The following is a 21,486-nucleotide window of genomic DNA, read 5'->3' as shown; positions in this document are numbered from 1 at the left end:
TTACACAAAGTCCGTCCGAAAGATATTGCGGTACTAGCCGGAGACTTGGATGCTCAGGTCGGGCGTCTAGGCACAGGATAGAGTCGTTCAGGTGGCCAATGGGGACTCGTTGGTCGCAGGTCAGGTAACGGTGACCGTCTACTGCAACTTTGAGCAGACTACAACCTGTTGCCGGTTAGCACTAACTTTCGGCACAGTCATCGCCGATGTGCCACCTGGCGTCCTCCTCTGCATCTCAAGCCTGGACTCAGATTGATCACATCGCGATCAGCTACCGCTGGCGTGGTTGTGTACAAGACTGCCGCTCCTTTTGGAGTACCTACCTGGACTCTGACCATGCCTTGGTCTGCGCCAATCTTGCCTTACTTTTCAGTGGACAACGAAGTGACCGCCACCAACGGATTGATATTAGCAAGCTGGTTGCAACTTCTGTTGCAAGTAAGTATCGAACCGAGCTAGCCTCTAGGCTAGCTACCACTCCACCGAAAAGTATAGATGAGCATTGGTTGCAATTGCATGACGCCATGAAAATGGCGGGTACAGTCAGTTGTGGGTTTGCGAAACGTCCCGCTTATAAGCACTGGGTTTCTTCTGGTTCCTTACAACTCATTGAAGCCCGTCGGTCTACTCCGGGTGACCGTGAGTTTGACCATAAACGAAGGATGTTACGTAAGGAAATTGGGCAAAGCTTGCGTAAGGACCGAGAAGCCTGGTGGTCGGAGCGTGCTAATGAGCTGGAAGCAGCAGCTGCATCTGGTAACTGCCGGAAGCTCTTCCAGCTCATCCGAGTCACTGGCAGCAAGAAGTCTGGTGTGAGTGAAACAATCTCCGAGGATGATGGGATGCCAATCACTAACCTCCATCGACGTCTTGGACGATGGGCAGAATTTTTCGAAGGGCAGTTCAACTGGCCTGCTGCTCCGGCAACATCGGTCAGACTGTCCTGCCCTCCATGGCCGGTGACGACTGATCCACCAAACGAGGAGGAAGTCCGCAAGGAACTCCAACTCTTCAAGCGTTACAAATCACCTGGCCCAGATGACTTACCTCCGGCTCTTTTTAAAGATGGTGGTGACTTTTTGACTAACGAACTGACGACGTTGTTTACGAAGGTTTGGGAACTAGAGAGTGTACCAACGTCATGGAATGAGTCGATAGTTGTCCCTATCTTTAAAAAGGGTTCACGTCGTTCCTGTAACAACTATCGGGAGATAAGTCTACTTCCGATTGCGTTCAAGCTATTGGCTTCCGTCATACTTCGTAGGTTGTTCAAAACCCGAGAAAGATTGACTCGCGAGGAGCAGGCTGGGTTTCGTTCTGGTCGAGGATGTATTGATCATATATTCACCCTCCGCCAAATGTTAGAACACCGTCATACTTATCAAAGGCCAACAATCGTAGTGTTTCTTGACATCAGGGCTGCCTTCGATTCGTTAGACAGGACTGTTCTCTGGGATTGTCTATTGAAGAAGGGTGTGTCTGAGAAGTTTATTAACATCCTAAAAGCCCTATATAAAAACACCTCAGACAGAGTGAGGGCATACAACCACCTCTCTCCATTGTTCCATTCGAGCAGTGGGGTTAGGCAGGGTTGCCCAATCTCACCATTCCTCTTCAACTTTGCCATCGATGACATTCTGGAAACAGCTCTGATGAATGTAAGTAATGGTGGTGTGGATCTGTTGCTTGGAGAAAGACTCCTCGACCTTGAGTATGCGGACGATATTGTCTTACTGTGCGATAATGCCCAAGGCATGCAATCCGCACTTAATCAGTTGGCAATCAGTGTCCGTAGGTATGGTATGTGCTTTGCACCTTCTAAGTGCAAAGTACTTCTACAAGACTGGCAGGATTCCAATCCTGTACTCACCCTGGATGGTGAGCAGGTAGACGTAGTTGAGAAGTTCGTGTATCTGGGTAGCTGCATAAGTGCTGGTGGGAGTGTGAGTGATGAGATCAATGCACGAATAGTGAAAGCCAGAGAGGCTTATGCCAATCTGGGACACCTTTGGCGCCTTCGTGATGTTAGTCTGGCTGTAAAAGGTCGGATCTACAACGCGTCGGTGAGAGCAGTTTTGCTCTATGCTTGTGAAACCTGGTCTCTCCGAGTTGAGTACGTTAGACGACTCTCTGTGTTCGATCATCGCTGTCTCCGAAGGATTGCTGACATTCAGTGGCAACACTATGTCAGTAATGCAGAGGTTCGGCATCGTGTGTTCGGGTACAGAGATGATGATTCAATTGGTGTCACCATCTTGAAACACCGACTTCGGTGGCTTGGACATGTTCTCCGAATGTCGTCCCAGAGAATTCCACGTCGTGCATTATTTGCCGACTCTGGGACTGGTTGGAAGAAGCGGAGAGGTGGTCAGTGCATGACATGGTGTCGTGGCATGAAAGAAAGCTGCAAAGGACTGGCTTCTGTTGGTCCTTCACGATTCCCTGGTTGGGGTCTGAGAGATGGTGCTACACAGTGGCTAGAGACGTTATCAGATATGGCTCAGAATAGAAGCCAGTGGCGATCCTGCTGTAACCTTCTTTTACTTTCTTCATAAAAAGTGGTGGTGTCTCCCTTACCTGAAAGATTTCTTCTGATTGTACCTTTCCGTTCCCTTGTTACTACCACACTACCTTACACCAATCTCTTCGTTATTGTTCTCTTTTTCTTTTGCGCTCCTTAGTTTTTTTTTATTTCTCTTCGAATTCTCATTGTTTTGTGTGGCGCATATATATTGGCGCTGTCTTGTACCAATATTCATGTGTTCAAATAAATAAATAAATAAGACAGTCACAGAGAACAGTCTTGTCCAGCGAGTCGAATGCGGCCCTACTGTCAACTAGTACTACGATTGTTGGTTTGTGATGAGTGTCACGGTGTTCTAACATTGGTGGAGATGCAGCTGCTGCCTCCAACTCATTGTCATACTCTGACCACCAGGCTTCTCGATTTTTACGCAAGCTTTGCCCAATTTCATTACATAAAAGTCATAAATTCTGGTCAAACTCACGGTCACCCGGAGTAGACCGACGGGCTTCAATGAGTTGTAAAGAGGCTGAATAACTCCAGTGCTTACAAGCGGGACGTTTCACGAAGTTGCAAGCGACTTCACCCGTCATCTTCATGGTGTCATGCCGTTGCAACCAATGCTCATTTATACTTTTCGGTGGTATGTTAGCTAGCCTTGAACCTAGCTCGATTTGATATTTAGTTGCAACAGAAGTTGCAACCAATTTACTGACATCTACCCGTTTAGGATGATGAATTTGTAAGCTGCTGAAACGCAAGGTAAGATTAGTGCAAACAAGGGCATGATCAGAGCCCAGATAGGTATTCCAAAAGGAGCGGCAGTCTTGTACACAAATACGCCAGCGATAGCTGATCGCGATGTGATCAATCTGAGTCCAGGTTTGAGATGCAGAAGGAGGACACCAAGTAGCACATTGGCGGCGACTGTTCCGGAAGTTAGTGCTAACCGGCAACAGGTTGTAGTCTGCTCAAAGTTGCAGTAGACGGTCACCGTTACCTGACCTGCGACCAACGAGTCCCCATTGGCCACCTGAACGACTCTATCCTGTGCCTAGACGCCCGACCTGAGCATCCAAGTCTCCGGCTAGTACCGCAATATCTTTCGGACGGACTTTGTGTAAACGAACACTTAATTGGTAGTAGGACTCACACTTGATCACATCCGGCCCGCAATCTGTCGGAGCATAGGCAATGACTAAAACACATTGTTTTTCACACCAATTTCTTCGCACTTTGATGGGCCTTTCTAATCTAACAGCACATAACCGACTGTTAATGTGGGTCCATCCAATCAGTGCTACCTTGGCTCTACAGCTTAGCGTCATACCAACGCCAGAAAAACTGGACCAAGATACCACAATGTCCCCAGACAAATGCACATGAAACAAGCTCTCCGACAGATGGAGATCGAATTTGTAGTACTTCACTAGAGTCTTGAATACGGGCCTCAGACAATAGACATCGATATTAAGACTAAAGACAGCCAACCCTCTCTGTTTTCCGACCTGCATTAGTGTGCGGACATTGAAGGAGGCCAGTTTGATTGGCATACGTGGTTTCAGAAAGACTGTCTCAGTATTCGTGTTCGGTGGTAGCATTCAACTTTCGATCAGTCAGTGACTTAAGATCGTTTAGATAGAACAGTGTTCCTACCATAGGCGAGCTTCTGTAAAAGTTTAAAATTAAAATATGCAAGATGAGAATAAAGGAGAGTACACAAGTGACGTAACATGAAAAAAATAAAAGTGCATGTTATCAAATGATTGTGAATATGATTCTTCTCAATAAGCGTTGAAGCAAGAGTAATTTTTCCAGCAATTATCATTAATTTGTGTGTGGGCTTGGATACTACCCGGGTACCCAAACCGAAGCAGGTGGTTTCCTTAGGAGGCAACTCGCCGAGCCTTTAACCTGAATGTCTAATCGACAAGGCAGTGGAACAACGTTGAGAGATTCAGTCCCATGGTAGTCGGTGACCAGCAATAGGTTCATATGTAATTTGTTCCTTCAGAATACTGGAGCCCATGTGCACCATTGGTTTAGAATCAGGGTTTTTCAACTCCCCTAGGTGGACTCTTCATATCCACCAACCCGGCTAAAGCGCCGGACATTTGCTTTTCGTCCTCTCAATTTCGTAAACAACATCCCCGCCGCGAGAAGACATTAGGTAGGACTTTCCTGTCAGTTGTTGTATACGCCTGGCCATGTGAGCATTTCGAGAGGAAAAGCGAGTTCTCCCTACCGTTGGTCATTCCAGGGCATTTAGGGGCTCTCAAGTTTTCTAAAACCGCATATTTTAATTTCAGAGTTCTTAGTCTAGACGGTGTTATCAGTTTCACTGATCTTTAACCTGGTGTTGTGTTATGAGGACATGATTTCAGAGTTTGAGCATAAGTTTTTGTTTGATATCATTCGATTTGTCTTTTAACTGTTGATATGTTCTCCGATTGTGGGAATGCTGTCCTTGGTTTGCCAATCCTCGCCTTTACGTCTGCATCAGATCCTTCACTTTCATAGATGATGCTACCAAGGTAAGTGAAACTTTCCACCTCTTCCAGAGTTTCTCCATCAAGTGTGATTGGGTTGGCGTTCTTCGTGTTGTATTTGAGGATCTTGCTTTCTCCCTTGTGTTTTTTAAGACTTACTGATGCAGAGGCTGCTGCTACACTAGTTGTCTTAATCTGCATTTGTTCGTGTGTGTGAGGTAGGAGGGTTAGGTCATCTGCAAAGTCCAAATCGTCCAATTGGTTCTGAGCTATCCATTGTATTTCGTGCTTTCCCTCATATCTCGAGGTCTTCATAATTCAGCCAAGCATTAGAAGAAGGAGAAAGGGGGAGAGTAGATAGCCTTGTCTGACACCGGTTCTTACTTGGAAAGCGTCTGTCAGCTGTCCTGCATACACCACTTTGCACTGTAGTCCGGGTGATATTGGCAATCTCAGATACTCTATAGTGTCGAAGAAGTTTCCATAAGGTTTTCCTTTCCACACTGTCATTTGTTTTCTCCTAATCAATTAAATTGATGTATAGTGACGAGTTCCATTTTATTGATTGTTCAACAATAATCAGTAATGTAGCGATTTGGTCTGTGCACGACCGATCCTTACGAAGTCTAGCTCGTTGATCTCGAAACTGTGCATCTACTGAATATTATTTGCGATTCAACAACACTGTTCAAAACTTTTTCTGGTACAAATAGTTGTGTGATGACTTTGTAGTTCTCACATTTGCTCAGATTTCATTTCTTTGAAATCTTGATGAGAGGTCTTTCTTTCCAGTCCATCGGCACTTGTTCTTCCTTCCAAATCTTCCTGAGTAGAAAATGAAGCATGCTTGCAGTTACTTCTATGTCTAACTTTAGTGCTTCAGCTGGTATGTTGTCAGGTCCTGCTGCTTTCTCGCTCTTTATTCGTCTGATGGTCATCCAGATTTCTTCCTTCGCTGGTGGAGTGACGTCCATAGGAAGATCTGTAGATGCTTCTTCAATACCCGTTGGGTGCAGTGAGGCTGGCCTATTCAAGAGTTCCTCAAAGTGCTCTACCCGTTTGTTCCTCTTTCCTTGAGTCTTAGTAATTGTCTTGCCTTACTTGTCTTTGACTGGTCTCTTTGGCTTACTATACTTCCTTGCCAGTTTCTTCGTCGTGTCATATAGCTGTCTCATACTTCCTTCTTTTCCAGCTTTTTCCGCTGTTGTTGCTAGGTCTTTCACATATTTCTGCTTGTCGGGTCTAATGCTCCTCTTCAATTGCTTCTGTGTATACAGTTTGTTCCTTGACTTTCTCTGCTCTTGTTCAGCTGTTGTTAATTGCCGTTTCGTTCTTCCTTTCTCGAATCTTGTCTAAGGTTTCTATAGAGATCCATTCCTTATGATGATGTCTGATGCGTCATAGAACCTCCTGATACGTTGAAGCTAGTGCTTCTGTAATCCTTTTCCAATTGTCCTCCATAGTAGTTTTTTCTTGTTTGAATATATTATGTAAGGCTTGGAACCCTTTGTTGAGAGTTATTTCGAATTCGTTGAGTTTGCCAATATGTCGAAGGAAGGATGTACTGAACGATGTTGTTTCCTCAGTTTTCCATTACATTTTTTAGCTTCATTTTCATCTTGTCAACGACCAGGTGGTGATCCGAAGGTATCTCAGCTCCTCTCCATGTTCTCAAGTCTTCCATTGTCCTTCGGAATTTTTTGTTGATACAAATAGGTATTTGATTCTCCGTGGTGTGGTCTGGTGAGACCGATGTAGCACAATATTTGAAGTTTTAGTTCCAAATGCCCTGGTACGGCCGAGAGTGGGGAGAGTCCACTCTCCCTCCCGAAATGCTCTCACATGGCCACGCGTATATGGCCCCTTCCAGGGAAGTCCCACTCACTGCCTTCTCGTGGCGGAGATGTTGTTTACGAAATCGAGAGGACGAAAAGGGAATGTCCGGCGCTCTAACCGGGTTGGTGGACACAGAGAGTTCACCGATGGGGAGTTGGAAGACCCTGATTCCAAACCGATGGTTCACATGGGCTCCAGGATCCTGATGGAACAAATGGTATATGAACCAATCGTTGGTCACCGACCACCATGGGACTGCATCTTCTTACGATGCTCCACCGCCTTTTAGATGAAACCTTTAGGTCGAAGGCTCCGGGTGTGGCCTCCTAAAAAAAAACGTGCTTCGATTTGGGCACCCGGGCAATATCACAGTACTCACACAAATCAAATGAGATTTGTGTGGCGTATATGTATTTGGTGCCTCCTTGTACCAATATCTATGTGTTAAAATAAATAAATAAACATGTAGCTTTGTCTGGCAATATTGTACCACCTTTAACTAAGTTGTTGAATGCACATAAGTTTTGTAAATCTCTCTCAGTCCATGTTGTTCCATGATATCTTCATACACGGTGTTTTACATCCCGACTTTGGCGTTTAGGTCTCCCATCATGATGGTGAGATCTCATAGAACTGATCTTGATTGTCGTCGTTGCTATAATTGGTGGGTGTATAACACTGGATAACATTCATTGTGATTCTCTCTCTTTGTTTTGAAGGATGCTTCGATGACCCTTCATCCAGAAGATTCCCATTCTATAGGTGCATTTCGTGCTTCTTTGGACAGCATCAGAGCACCTCCTGAATGTGTGGAGCATTTTCCTCTTCGTGACTGGAGTGCGACAGCATCTCTCCCGTATCTATCCTTTGCTGTCCAAGGGGTTCCGCTGATTTCGAGTACTGCCGAGTTGTATTTCCTCATTTCTGTTACTATTTATCGGGTTTTCCCGGTCTCCCACATTCCATGTACCTATAATAATTGTTGTTATGGTTGCTAGAAGAGGCACCGGCCTCGTGACTTCCGAAGAATCTCAGCTTTCATCGTGAAGTTTCATAATTCTTTCTTAAACTCCCAGGACAGAGTTTAAATGATTTAATTTTATTAATCTCGTTGGCGTTTTTTAGCAAGGTTTTTTTCTACAGGATGGGGTAACCGATTTCACATCCAACCCTCCTTTGTGTGGGCTTGGAACCGGAAGTAACTCTAGAGGAGCTACAGGCGGAGTTTGCTGCACAGCATGCAGATAATAATGTATCTCTGTAGATACAGTTAAGTTCGTGCTACATTTTGATTTGTACTTTTTTGATCTACAATAATATTTGGCTTTCTAAATCTTGACAAGTGAAGGTGTATTTGACCCGGTCAATTACTGGTTTAACGGAGCACATTAACGACTGAACTCAGGTCGTATAATTCCCCATGCATGGAATTCTGTGTTATTATAACCATTTAGCTACCACTCCTTTACTATTTTGAGTGTTAAACTAGTAGGTTCAACATCGATAATAAAGTAGCGTTACATATCCCAGATATTGTAAGTTTTTCTAACCGTTTGTCAACTCATACACGAATACTATTTTTTTAAACTGCATACTAAGTCCAACCAAATTTCCTTCAGTCTTCTATGTTATATTTTAAATAATCCCTTTTATATTTCTTTAGTTGTGTGAAGTGGAATTCCCATCTCACAAAGCTCTTGGTTCACATCTTAATGGACGTCGACATCGAGAAAATGTTTTTATTTTTGAGTCAACTGGTAAGGCAAGAATAAAATCTGAACTTAGATAAACTTTTACAATCTTTTATTATTTGTTTTAACTTATCTTTTTATAACATAGTTGTTTTATTTTAGTAACTAGTTACTGGCTTCTTACATCGCTTGGTTTGGTTTTATCTCATTCCCAATTAACTATCGTTGACTAACAAAGTAATAGCTCTCAAAGCTCTTGGTATTACGAATAATCTCAATTATTTTGTCATTCTATGAAACTAACAAGAAAAGTACCTATGTATGGGATCGATAAAATCAATGTTAGACCCGTTTTGTGTGCGATTCAATTGCAACACATTTGTGAATTTTAAATACTGACTTTTTATGTCTGTTTCATACTGTAACCGTGTGTTTCAGTCAGTCAGATAGCAAAGAAGCAATAACCATTTACAACTTCATTATCTTCCAACCTCTGTCTGTTTCTATCAGAATTAATATTTGGGAAAAAATTTTTGAGTTAGTTTCCAGCCTCATGGATTCAAACCACATTAACTAACTAATTGAATTTGGAAAAACATTTTCGCACCATTACTACTAGCAGCAAATGGAGGCTCTTGCTCATAGAAAATGTATTAGTGGTAGTATGGTGTTTACTTAGTTTTCTACCCATTCTTACAATGGTTTCGTACCAAATAAACTATCGTTCTGATTCTGTTAGTTACTAGCCTGTAAAGTAATATTGCAAAAGGAGTCAATTTCATATAGGTATGATTAAAATTAAGTTTCTTTTATCACTGAAGTATAGTTTGTTGTAAAATTTCCATCTACTAGATAAGTGTGAATCTCGTATTCATTGTGTTACAAAATTGCCTATGATAATTATTTTTATAATAAGATAGTACCCCTTATTCGTCAGTGTAGGTGTTGGAGTAGGAGTAAGTTGGAAGAAGACTACAGGCGAACAGACCAAAACATGGCACAAATCCATGAAATCACTGACAAGTGGACTGAGCCATGTTGGTAGGTGTAGACTACCTGGTTGGGATCGACGAGACGATAGCAACCGATGATTAGAGATCTTGAATGACATGGCTCAAAATCGTTTGCAGTGATGTGCGCAGGTGTATCCACTCTTTGTGTTCTCCTAAATTCTAATCTTCTGAATTCTTCATGTCCTTTATTTTCTTTCCAAATTTATTTCACTGTATTGTACTTCTTGAATAACATCTTCAAACCCTCATGTTTCCGATTACTGTTTATACTTTTACTACCTCCACAACTACGGGATTTGAATTGACAATTGTATCTTTGTGTTAATGTGATATGGCAACTCGAACTGATGTACGTAAGTACGAAGTTCTACGTTGTTGATGACTGACTAACCTTATGCATCTAAACCCGAACTTATCCGATCGGGCTGTATAGCAGCAAAGGAGGGGTTTCCTAACTTTTCCTGGAAAGTGAAGTGTAGCATTTAATTTAGATTCCCTATACATTATGATTTGTATTGTATTTTTTGCGTGTATTTAAAACTCACCAGCATCAATTGTATGGGGAGCAGGTTTGTGGCCACTGCAAATTTTTCATATGATAAGGCATGTAGAGGTAACGTCGGAAAAAATATGGTCAAATTAAGGGTTAATAATAATACTTATTGCCTATCTAGAAACTTTAGTAACATTTTACTTTGAGAGTGACTAACATTACCGATGAAAATTGTCATTTAGAAATAAGACTCGTATTTTTCTGATCGTTCTGATATGACCTTTTTTATGTCATATAATTGTAGGAAATCGTTCTTTGTTGAAGGGTAAACGTCAGGCTCAAGTAAAAGTTACTGCCAAGATACAACCGTTTCTTGATGTGTGTACTCAGCCTCTAATAGGACTCAATTATATGATCGAGTATCAGTTACGGGAACTGGATGAATGTCTGTATATTTGTAGTCTCTGTAATCAGTGGTTACCAAAAAAGTCAGTGATAAATCACCTGTGTAGTATTATCCATCGAAAAACATATCTTGTAAGTTAATCAAAACAGTATATTAAAAGTTTTCTAGAACACATATTACTTACCTCTGTTCAGAATTATTGACCGGGATTATAGTGATAAATCACTTCAAGCTTGTCGACTGGAGGTGTATGCTCGTAAGATAGAAGATTTTGAAGGAAGGAAACGTCTTATTATCAAAGAACATTCTGTAGCAGGTAAGCCTTGATTTCACATAGAGTTAATTTTACTAGATCTTGATCTTCAAAGCGAAATTATACGTCTTATTCAAGAACACAATGAAGCACGTCTTTTAAAAGAGAAGTGTCAAAAATCGGTAAGAATTCAAATCTTTATTAACTTTTTATAATTACCTTTCTATAAAGCCTCCGCGTACTTGTGAGCACTCCGCTTCTAATACTCCCGTTTCGGGAGACCTTGAAGAAGGAGAAATAATAGAAGATTCTTCTGATGAAGAAACAAATACTGCAGAAGGTATTTTACCTCGTATTTTATGTCCAATAACTTTATGTACATCTAGTGAGCTCTCCAGATTCTGACTCAAGTTTTTATGCACGTTACAATGTTATCATGAGATCAATCGATAAAAAAAGGAACAGTGTTACCGATGTTGACACAAGCAATCCAAACAGAAAGTCTCAATTTCTTATGGATACTATTATATCAGAAAACAAGGATATACAACTGAACGGAGAATTTGTAGAGGATATAACAATCACAGATGAGGATTGTGAAAAATATATGTACGTTGACATTCAGTTTACTTGGTATTTTGCATATTCTAGTTTTTGAAAAGTCAAGTTTTATATATATATATATATATATATATATATATATATATTATATATTATATTAACGTTTTTATAGTTGTATATTCCTAAGTTAATGAGTTGGAACATTACAGTAAAATCTTTTACTTGTTGCATTTTTCCGGGTTGGGATTTCGATGTGTTTCTTTCCAACCTCTTAAATAAAGTAGTTTACATAAGTAACGGTATTATCGCGGTGTGTAAATGTTCGGAAATAATCTTTTTTGTAATTATTAATCTCTTTCAAAATTGCGGAAACTTCAAACTACTGAACTGTAACATCATAGAACGAATAATTTAAAAGGACTCTTAGAAAGCAATAAAATATCAAACATCGATAGCCAAATCATTATGGAAAACAGTTTGAATTCTTCCGCTAAGAGCAGCTCTTGATTATTTTGTTGTTTTCTTAGCGTCACTGACTATGCGAATTGTATAATCAAAAAGACTTTATTAAAATAAGCTGATTTCCGATTTGGCGTTTGTTTTTATTACAAAATGACATCAGTCAGTAAATCATGTAGGCCCAGTTAGCTTTGAAAAACTTGTTTTTCAAGCACCCATAGAACCCATTTACTATAGGGATGTTTCCATTCTTCTGTTTCAAAGTATGTCTAAGACAAACTTCTGGTGCACTCTCTCTTCACAGTGCACTTTAAAAAGAATTTCTTTTGATGCTTTGAAATTTTAAGATAACCTAACAAAAGCAAAAGCAGGTGAGATGTTTGATAATAATAAATTTACATGTGGTTTACGTTTTTTATAGTCTCACTTTAGTCTTGTGGTTGGGTAATTGCAGATAATTGTTTAGAGACACTATCAAATAATAAAATACTAGAAAGAGAACACAGGTAATGGATGTTTACTTTTGATAAATAATCTATTTTTGTGTTTTATAAAACTTATATTTCACTAGTCAAGAGCTAGAACAAGAAGGCTTACTGCAATTAAAAGCATCTAATTCAAGCGGTAAATTACGACGAGACTCTTCTTACACTGACCAGTTCACAAAGGAAGCTGATTGGGTTTTAGAAAAGTTAAAAACTTTGAAGAGTAGACATGAAGAAAACCTTCGACAAACAGCAGCAGATGTATCCGCTACAGCAAGAATTCAGGCTAACAAATTATCAAATACTGAAAATTCTCCAGTTCAACATTGCTTTTTTATACATGATTTTTCTTACAATCATTATTATAAATCAAGGTAAGTAATATAAATACATAATTTCTTCAATTCTTTCTTGTAATGCTTGAAAGTGTAAATTTGTAAACTTGTTTGTAATGGAGAAAATTGTATTTATGAAGGTATTGACTGAATCCCACTGCTTATTTCCTACGGAAAATTTTAAAATCAAGACTAGTAAATAAAATAGAACGCTGCTAGCTAAGTCGTTTAAACCAATGTTATCTTGTGTTCTTAATGGGTTTGCAAAAAATATATATGCACCGTTCAATGTTTTGATTGTCTAACTAAGTAATTATAAATAAAGCCCCCAAATACCCTGGTATAACTGAGAGTGGGGAGAGTCAACTCTCCCTCTCGAAATGCTCACATGGCCAGGCGTATACAACAACTGACGGGAAAGTCCTACCTAATGTCTTCTCGCGGCGGGGATGTTGTTTACGAAATTGAGAGGACGAAAAGCAAATGTCCGGCGCTTTAGCCGGGTTGGTGGATATGAAGAGTCCACTTAGGGGAGTTGGAAATTTATTTATTTATTTGAACACATAAATATTGGTACAAGAGAGCGCCAATATATATGCGCCACACAAAGCAATGGGAATTCGAAGAGAAATAGAAAAAAAAGAGAACAATAACGAAGAGATTGGTGTAAGGTAGTGTGGTAGTAATGAGGGAACGGAAAAGTACAATCGGAAGAAATCTTTCAGGTAAGGGAGACACCACCACTTTTTATGAAGAAAGTAAAAGAAGGTTACAGCAGGATCGCCACTGGCTTCTATTCTGAGCCATATCTGATAACGTCTCTAGCCACTGTGTAGCACCATCTCTCGGACCCCAGCCAGGGGTTAACATTTTAAATGGTGAAAAGATACACATGTTCTTCAGTAATTTTGGCATAGCGAACCATCAATAAAATTTATCAGTCACCTATGCATTTTATTTTGTCTAAATTAAATATGAAAGCTGCTCATTTTTCCTTCTTATTATGTTGTGCTATTTTCCTTGCTCAATTCTACTTAGTCACACGCTTGTGCATCATGATAATGATTCGCATCTATAACTTCAACGCTGTGAACGAAATTGTTCCCATTCCTCTTCTTCCCTGTTTGCCAACTAGAGCGGGTTTAGTTTGTATAAAAGCTTTCTTGATATAGGCTCCAGAAGTTTATATCATTTATTTAAACACATAAACATTGGTACAAGGAGGCACCAAATAGATATGCGCCACATAAGTCATTCGATTTGTGTGAGGGCTGGGGTACTGCTCGGGTGCCCTAACGGAAACAGGTGGTTTTCTAGGGAGGTCACTCATCGAGCCTTTGACCTAAAGGTTTAATCCACAAAGCAGTGGAGCACCGTAAGGAGATGCAGTCTGATGGTAGCCGGTGACCAACAATATGTTAATACGCCACTTGTTTCCTTAGGATCCTGGAGCCTATGTGCACCATTGTTTTGAAATCAGGGTTTTTCAACTTTCCTATGTAGACCCTCCGTGTCCATCCACCCGGTTAAAGCGCCGGACACTCTCTTTTCATCCTCTCAATTTCGTACACAACACCCCCACCGTGAGAATGTAATGCGTAGGCCTTCCCTTGCAGTGGTTGTATGCACGGTCATACCAGGTCATTCGGGGGCCAATTATATGTGTCAAATTATATCCAATTTTATTCAAATTATGTATCAATTTTTAAATGTATAATAATTACCAAGTTTTACTAAATTGAGCAATTGTTACTATTATTTATTTTTCTATTTATTTATTTGTACACATACATATTGGTACAAGACTTCGCCAAATATATATGCGCCACACAAAACAATGAGAATTTAAAGAAAATGAAAAAAAAGGCGAAGAGGGTAAAAAATAACAATAAGGAAGAGATTGGTGTAAGGTAGTGTAATAATAATCGTGGTAATAATGGATGAATGGAAAGGTACAATCAGAAGAAACCCTTCAGTTAAGGAAGATACAACCAGTTCTTTTTTACGAAGAAAGTAAAAGAAGGTTACAGCAGGATCGCCACTGGCTTCTATTCTGAGCCATATCTGATAACGTCTCTAGCCACTGTGTAGCACCATCTCTCAGACCCCAACCAGGGAGTCGTGAAGGACCAACAGAAGCCAGTCCTTTGCAGCTTTCTTTCATGCCACGACACCATGTCATGCACTGACCACCTCTCCGCTTCTTCCAACCAGTCCCAGAGTCGGCAAATAATGCACGACGTGGAATTCTCTGGGACGACATTCGGAGAACATGTCCAAGCCACCGAAGTCGGTGTTTCAAGATGGTGACACCAATTGAATCATCATCTCTGTACCCGAACACACGATGCCGAACCTCTGCATTACTGACATAGTGTTGCCACTGAATGTCAGCAATCCTTCGGAGACAGCGATGATCGAACACAGAGAGTCGTCTAACGTACTCAACTCGGAGAGACCAGGTTTCACAAGCATAGAGCAAAACTGCTCTCACCGACGCGTTGTAGATCCGACCTTTTACAGCCAGACTAACATCACGAAGGCGCCAAAGGTGTCCCAGATTGGCATAAGCCTCTCTGGCTTTCACTATTCGTGCATTGATCTCATCACTCACACTCCCACCAGCACTTATGCAGCTACCCAGATACACGAACTTCTCAACTACGTCTATCTGCTCACCATCCAGGGTGAGTACAGGATTGGAATCCTGCCAGTCTTGTAGAAGTACTTTGCACTTAGAAGGTGCAAAGCACATACCATACCTACGGACACTGATTGCCAACTGATTAAGTGCGGATTGCATGCCTTGGGCATTATCGCACAGTAAGACAATATCGTCCGCATACTCAAGGTCGAGGAGTCTTTCTCCAAGCAACAGATCCACACCACCATTACTTACATTCATCAGAGCTGTTTCCAGAATGTCATCGATGGCAAAGTTGAAGAGGAATGGTGAGATTGGGCAACCCTGCCTAACCCCACTGCTCGAATGGAACAATGGAGAGAGGTGGTTGTATGCCCTCACTCTGTCTGAGGTGTTTTTATATAGGGCTTTTAGGATGTTAATAAACTTCTCAGACACACCCTTCTTCAATAGACAATCCCAGAGAACAGTCCTGTCTAACGAATCGAAGGCAGCCCTGATGTCAAGAAACACTACGATTGTTGGCCTTTGATAAGTATGACGGTGTTCTAACATTTGGCGGAGGGTGAATATATGATCAATACATCCTCGACCAGAACGAAACCCAGCCTGCTCCTCGCGAGTCAATCTTTCTCGGGTTTTGAACAACCTACGAAGTATGACGGAAGCCAATAGCTTGAACGCAATCGGAAGTAGACTTATCTCCCGATAGTTGTTACAGGAACGACGTGAACCCTTTTTAAAGATAGGGACAACTATCGACTCATTCCATGACGTTGGTACACTCTCTAGTTCCCAAACCTTCGTAAACAACGTCGTCAGTTCGTTAGTCAAAAAGTCACCACCATCTTTAAAAAGAGCCGGAGGTAAGTCATCTGGGCCAGGTGATTTGTAACGCTTGAAGAGTTGGAGTTCCTTGCGGACTTCCTCCTCGTTTGGTGGATCAGTCGTCACCGGCCATGGAGGGCAGGACAGTCTGACCGATGTTGCCGGAGCAGCAGGCCAGTTGAACTGCCCTTCGAAAAATTCTGCCCATCGTCCAAGACGTCGATGGAGGTTAGTGATTGGCATCCCATCATCCTCGGAGATTGTTTCACTCACACCAGACTTCTTGCTGCCAGTGACTCGGATGAGCTGGAAGAGCTTCCGGCAGTTACCAGATGCAGCTGCTGCTTCCAGCTCATTAGCACGCTCCGACCACCAGGCTTCTCGGTCCTTACGCAAGCTCTGCCCAATTTCCTTACGTAACATCCTTCGTTTATGGTCAAACTCACGGTCACCCGGAGTAGACCGACGGGCTTCAATGAGTTGTAAGGAACCAGAAGAAACCCAGTGCTTATAAGCGGGACGTTTCGCAAACCCACAACTGACTGTACCCGCCATTTTCATGGCGTCATGCAATTGCAACCAATGCTCATCTATACTTTTCGGTGGAGTGGTAGCTAGCCTAGAGGCTAGCTCGGTTCGATACTTACTTGCAACAGAAGTTGCAACCAGCTTGCTTATATCAATCCGTTGGTGGCGGTCACTTCGTTGTCCACTGAAAAGTAAGGCAAGATTGGCGCAGACCAAGGCATGGTCAGAGTCCAGGTAGGTACTCCAAAAGGAGCGGCAGTCTTGTACACAACCACGCTAGCGGTAGCTGATCGCGATGTGATCAATCTGAGTCCAGGCTTGAGATTCCAAACCAGTAGTGCACATGGGCTCCAGGATCCTGAGGGAACAAATTACATATGAACCTATTGCTGGTCACCGACTACCATGGGACTGAATCTCTCAACGTTGTTCCACTGCCTTGTCGATCAGACATTCAGGTTAAAGGCTCGGCGAGTTGCCCACTAAGGAAACCATCTGCCTCGATTGGGAAACCCAGGTATCTCAGTCCTCACGCAAATCGAATGATTTATGCCTCGCACATCTGTTTAGTGCCCCTTTGTACTAATGTTTATGTGTCTAAAAATATATAAATATAACTCTTTCACCAAGTGCGTGGGTATGAGCTACATCCTAGGTAAGGGTTATTCATACTTCCCAGTTATCCAGACCAAAGTAAGTGGGACGGAGTCTGATCCTGGGACGTAGTGGCTGAAAGTCTAATATCTTACTCAGTAAGCTACCGCTCCGGTTATCTAACTAGTGAGTTAAGCTGAGTTCACTTAAAAAGATGCCATTAGGAACGAGTTACCTCAGTAACATCTAATCCTTGTACTTTGACAAGACATCAGTAACAAACATATGCCGATAAATTCTTCAATAAAGTCAAGTATAACCATTTAAAATCGTTTTATAGTGATTATAGAAATTGACTAGTTTTAGGAATTGGGCATATTTTTCTGTTAATATCTGTACATCATTTTATATAACCTTGTTGGTTTTATAGAGTATATTACTTTGACGGATTTAGCAAAATACATCATCTCATTGTTACGCTAAAACTGTAATATTATTTATCAAGATCACGGTTTACACGACAGGCCTATGAACACATCATGGTTTATTTGTTGTCGCCAGCATTATTATATGCTGCAATTTATCCACGTTATTTAAATTTATATTTTTGCCTAAGTGAATTTATTTATTGGTAGAATTTTATTATGGTTATAGAATTTACCAATGTTGCAACCTGTTTACCTGCAAATATTTTGGTGTCTTATGTTTGAAAATCTATTTGTATTTAATGACTATCGTAAACATTCAGCAAATAAAGGCGGGCAACTTAAAGCATAGGTCCAAAATGTCCCAAATAATGGGTTGTATTGGAAATATTTACACCATTATAATCTGTCTCACTTGCCACTTTTCTATCCGTACAGCGTAAAGTGGAAATGAATAGGTGCTAAGTAACTAAAACAAAGGTACTCAGCAATTAGAATTGGATGATGTTTAGAATGCATCAGCTTTACTTCAACATCTTTTTATGAGCCTGATAACCTGAAGCCCCAAACCTTCGGTCTCGTATCTCTACTGATTCCAGTTGAGAAGTTTCGGACCCAGCATTTCAAAACTTCATAAACTGATACTACAATACGTGTGTGATCTAGACCTTTTTAAAACTTCTGACTACTCACCTTTAATCTGGTTAGCATACCACTAAGGTAGGCACATGCAAACCACTTCTTGGCCATCTCAATCAATTAAAGTTTACAAACTCACTAATTCACCATTTTTACATAATGACATAGCTAGTAATTTGTAGGAAGATATCTGGTATCAAGTCCCTGTAACTTCCATGTTTCATACATTCAGTGACGAAATAAAAAGCAATATTTGGAGAATTGTTGCTCACCCAACTCACTGTTTTAGTATTTTCTAACGGTCATTTGATTCACATCAATGGCTGCCATCACCCGACTGTATTATTTAGAGATCCTCTACCTCTCTACTAACAAAGTGATCTGAATCATAGGTTTTTGTTTATTACTTTATTGTCTAAATTATTAAAGTAAACAGACTTAATCAAATGTGTTTCAGTCGGTAGAATTATCCCAACGAAAGTCCTAAAATTTGATGACTCCCTAGTCATAAAAATTGCCTACCCCTCCTGAAAAACTGTTTTTCCTCATATTTATATAGTTAGAATGAAATACTTAAGAATGAAATCCCAAACGACCTATTATTTTTGTATATGTGTACAAGTCAATGAATACCTCGTAGTTGCTTTGACTGGCTGTTCGGATTGATATTTTTAGCATAAATACTTTTAATTATCTATTTATATGCTTTTGTATTGACAATTTTTATCTTTGTGTTTAATTTAACAATCCATTGTCTTAGAAGATTTGAAAAAGGCTTAATTCTCCCACCACTTGGAACTCCAGTAGGCCCTTCAGTTCCTATGTACAAGAATTACAACTACCCTATTCCTCCAAACACTGGGAGCTTAAATGAACGTAATGCTAATGCAGGAGAGAATAGCACTCGAATAGCTTTATCCAGCAGTGCATTTAATGTAATATTATCAGCTATTGATGCTCTCAAATCTTCCGGACAGTTACCTAGGGGTCTAAATCCAACGTTAAAAGAAAAGAATATCAATGTAACTGAGATTAAAAATTCCAGTCAGCAGATTACTAACAGAGATAATCAGCAATATATATCTCCTGGTTATAATCAAATATCAGGAATTGAAGATCCAGTACACCGTAAGTAAACACCTATTCTGTTGTATGGTAAAATTCTAAGTTAGATGTGACTCATTTGTCAAGTAGAAAATGATATATTTGATTTATACTGTTTGCAATAAGGCTAGTGATGCGAGGTTTTTACTTGGGACTTACGGAAACCATGTGTTCCAATTAATAATTCACTGCCTCAGGCGAATTCCCAATTATTGAATTTCTAGACTTTTCAACAGCCAAGCATCCCTATACGTTGCTTCTATTCGTAAGATGGATAAACTACTAAGAACCAATACTCTCCTACACAGTCATACAATGTTTCTAAAACTATCTAGTCATTTGATACAGACAGTAAAATAAACTCGTCTAACGAGTTCATATTATAATTTGAATGATGGATAGCAAACTCTTAACTACATGAGTGACATTTTTATAAATGTGACATTTATTTTCAACACAAAACGATCTAATTGTCTCAGTAATAGTATTTTATTAGTCAAAGTACTAGGTAGTGTTACCATTAAGTTTCTTACAAATATTTTGGCTTTATCATGTCTACCGTCTAGGGGCTGTCTGAGATGTACATTTTTTTTAGTCAGATTAGTTTCATTTCTATAGCTTATACCAATTTTTCGTTTTGTCAGATGCTTCCGTAGGTTCGACTGTAAACAATACACCTTTGATTACGAAAATGGAGCATCCTAACCCCTCTCATCACCTGAACGTCTCAAGACCTGTTTATGCTCCCGTGCCAATAAACAGAGAAGGACTGAAGAATATCCCGAATTCGCCTCAAAGAGGTGTTGAGTGTCACAAAAATCAAGTCGTTTCAACGTCATTTAATCGGCATGCGCAAAACAATCCTCCTTTAAAGTCACTTATTAACCCTTATGAACCACAAAATATAATGCACCAACCAGCACCAGATAACCTTACAAATGATGAGAAAATATTCGACGCGTACACCATATTTTCAAGACGCTGTGAACTTAAAAAAGCTCAAAAGCAGAACTGGATAAAAACCCCAAGATATTTCAGGCGTGGAATGAGGGGTGAAGTTAACCAGGGTTCAGGCACAAACTCCCAATTCCACAATCCAGCTGGAAGACGACTATCTGCTATTGCTGATTTTCTAGGTGTTAATGAACCACCTACCGAGAGAAAACGAGTTCCTACTTCAAACCACTTAGAATCGCATCCGGCCAGTACTTTACCTTACCATTCGTATTCCTCAAACACCTTTCAATATCCTTCAACTCTAAATAATCATACATCTTTTTCTCAACCTGTATGCCCTCCCGTGTATGCTAATCAGTCTACTAACCATAAAACCCCTTCGATTCCACTCAATCTAATGAATTTGCCCAGATCATTACCACCATATGCCACTCCTAATTCGTATACACTCACAAACCCACATACCAATAGTTCTTTTTGGCCTGTTCATCTCAACCTTGATTCATCCGTACCAAGTGCCTCACAGTCATTACAGTACTATAATTCTTCGTTTCTTCCTACATTCAAGTAACTTCATTTCATTTGATTTATTTGGAGCGTCTACCCAGTGATACTTAAACGGATTAAGAACTTTGTATATAAACTAGTCACTAAAAATGTTACGTAGCCATGTACATAGAATTGAATACATTTTTATCGATTTGCATGTTTTAATCACTACTTACGTGAAGTCTCAAGAAATCTACTTGTAATAAGTATCTTGAGATTCCCCGAAATTCCTTTCTATGAAAATCAGTCGCAAATGTTGTAAACACATGCCACTTTTTCGTACTCTATATTAGCACAGTATGAGTGAAAAGCACACAAATAGTAATAATTATATTCTTAGTAGTAGTGAATTTGACTAGTTTACATGCGATCCACCACTGTTCACCCAGATACGTCAGATTAAGTGATCGTTTAAGTGCATAAATAGCTTGCATATATTTACAAGACCCATATAGTTGGGAGATTGCTCAGTTCGGAAATTAGATCATAAAGCCAGACCAATGACTATTAATGTATGGTACATTCGGTTCCTATATCCTGTCTTGTAGATATAGTGGCAGATTCCACCGCTCACTCATGACCGCAAAAAAATTAGAAGCCTGTTTCTTGGGCGTTTTCACAGGCCAAACTCTTGATGTTAACGAAATGGTGGGGGAAAACGTTATGCACTGCA

At 40.4% G+C, this 21,486-nt stretch overlaps 1 protein-coding gene across 2 annotated transcripts in view; it reads left to right on the top strand.

Annotated features, from left to right (window-relative positions):
- MS3_00005249 (uncharacterized protein) overlaps positions 1–20,970 on the top strand; it is a gene marked incomplete at its 3' end in the record, with an annotated part of 30,939 nt that extends 9,969 nt beyond the window's left edge. Inside the window, exons 5-13 of one of the 2 annotated variants that reach the window (XM_051213277.1) lie at positions 8,513–8,606; positions 10,351–10,583; positions 10,621–10,768; positions 10,805–10,887; positions 10,937–11,045; positions 11,092–11,314; positions 12,297–12,584; positions 18,967–19,331; positions 19,952–20,970. In XM_051213277.1, the coding sequence (XP_051069240.1) occupies positions 8,513–8,606; positions 10,351–10,583; positions 10,621–10,768; positions 10,805–10,887; positions 10,937–11,045; positions 11,092–11,314; positions 12,297–12,584; positions 18,967–19,331; positions 19,952–20,835 (2,427 nt within the window). Of the gene's footprint in view, positions 1–8,512; positions 8,607–10,350; positions 10,584–10,620; positions 10,769–10,804; positions 10,888–10,936; positions 11,046–11,091; positions 11,315–12,296; positions 12,585–18,963; positions 19,332–19,951 lie in introns of both variants that reach the window. The other variant, XM_051213276.1, reaches the window with a different exon arrangement.
- Between the last annotated feature and the right edge of the window lie 516 nt (positions 20,971–21,486).

The sequence above is a fragment of the Schistosoma haematobium genome, chromosome 3, assembly GCF_000699445.3.
Source record: "Schistosoma haematobium chromosome 3, whole genome shotgun sequence".
NCBI lineage: Eukaryota > Metazoa > Platyhelminthes > Trematoda > Strigeidida > Schistosomatidae > Schistosoma > Schistosoma haematobium.
The sequence above is the reverse complement of the archived record's forward strand: the minus strand, read 5'-3'. Positions and strand labels throughout refer to the sequence as shown.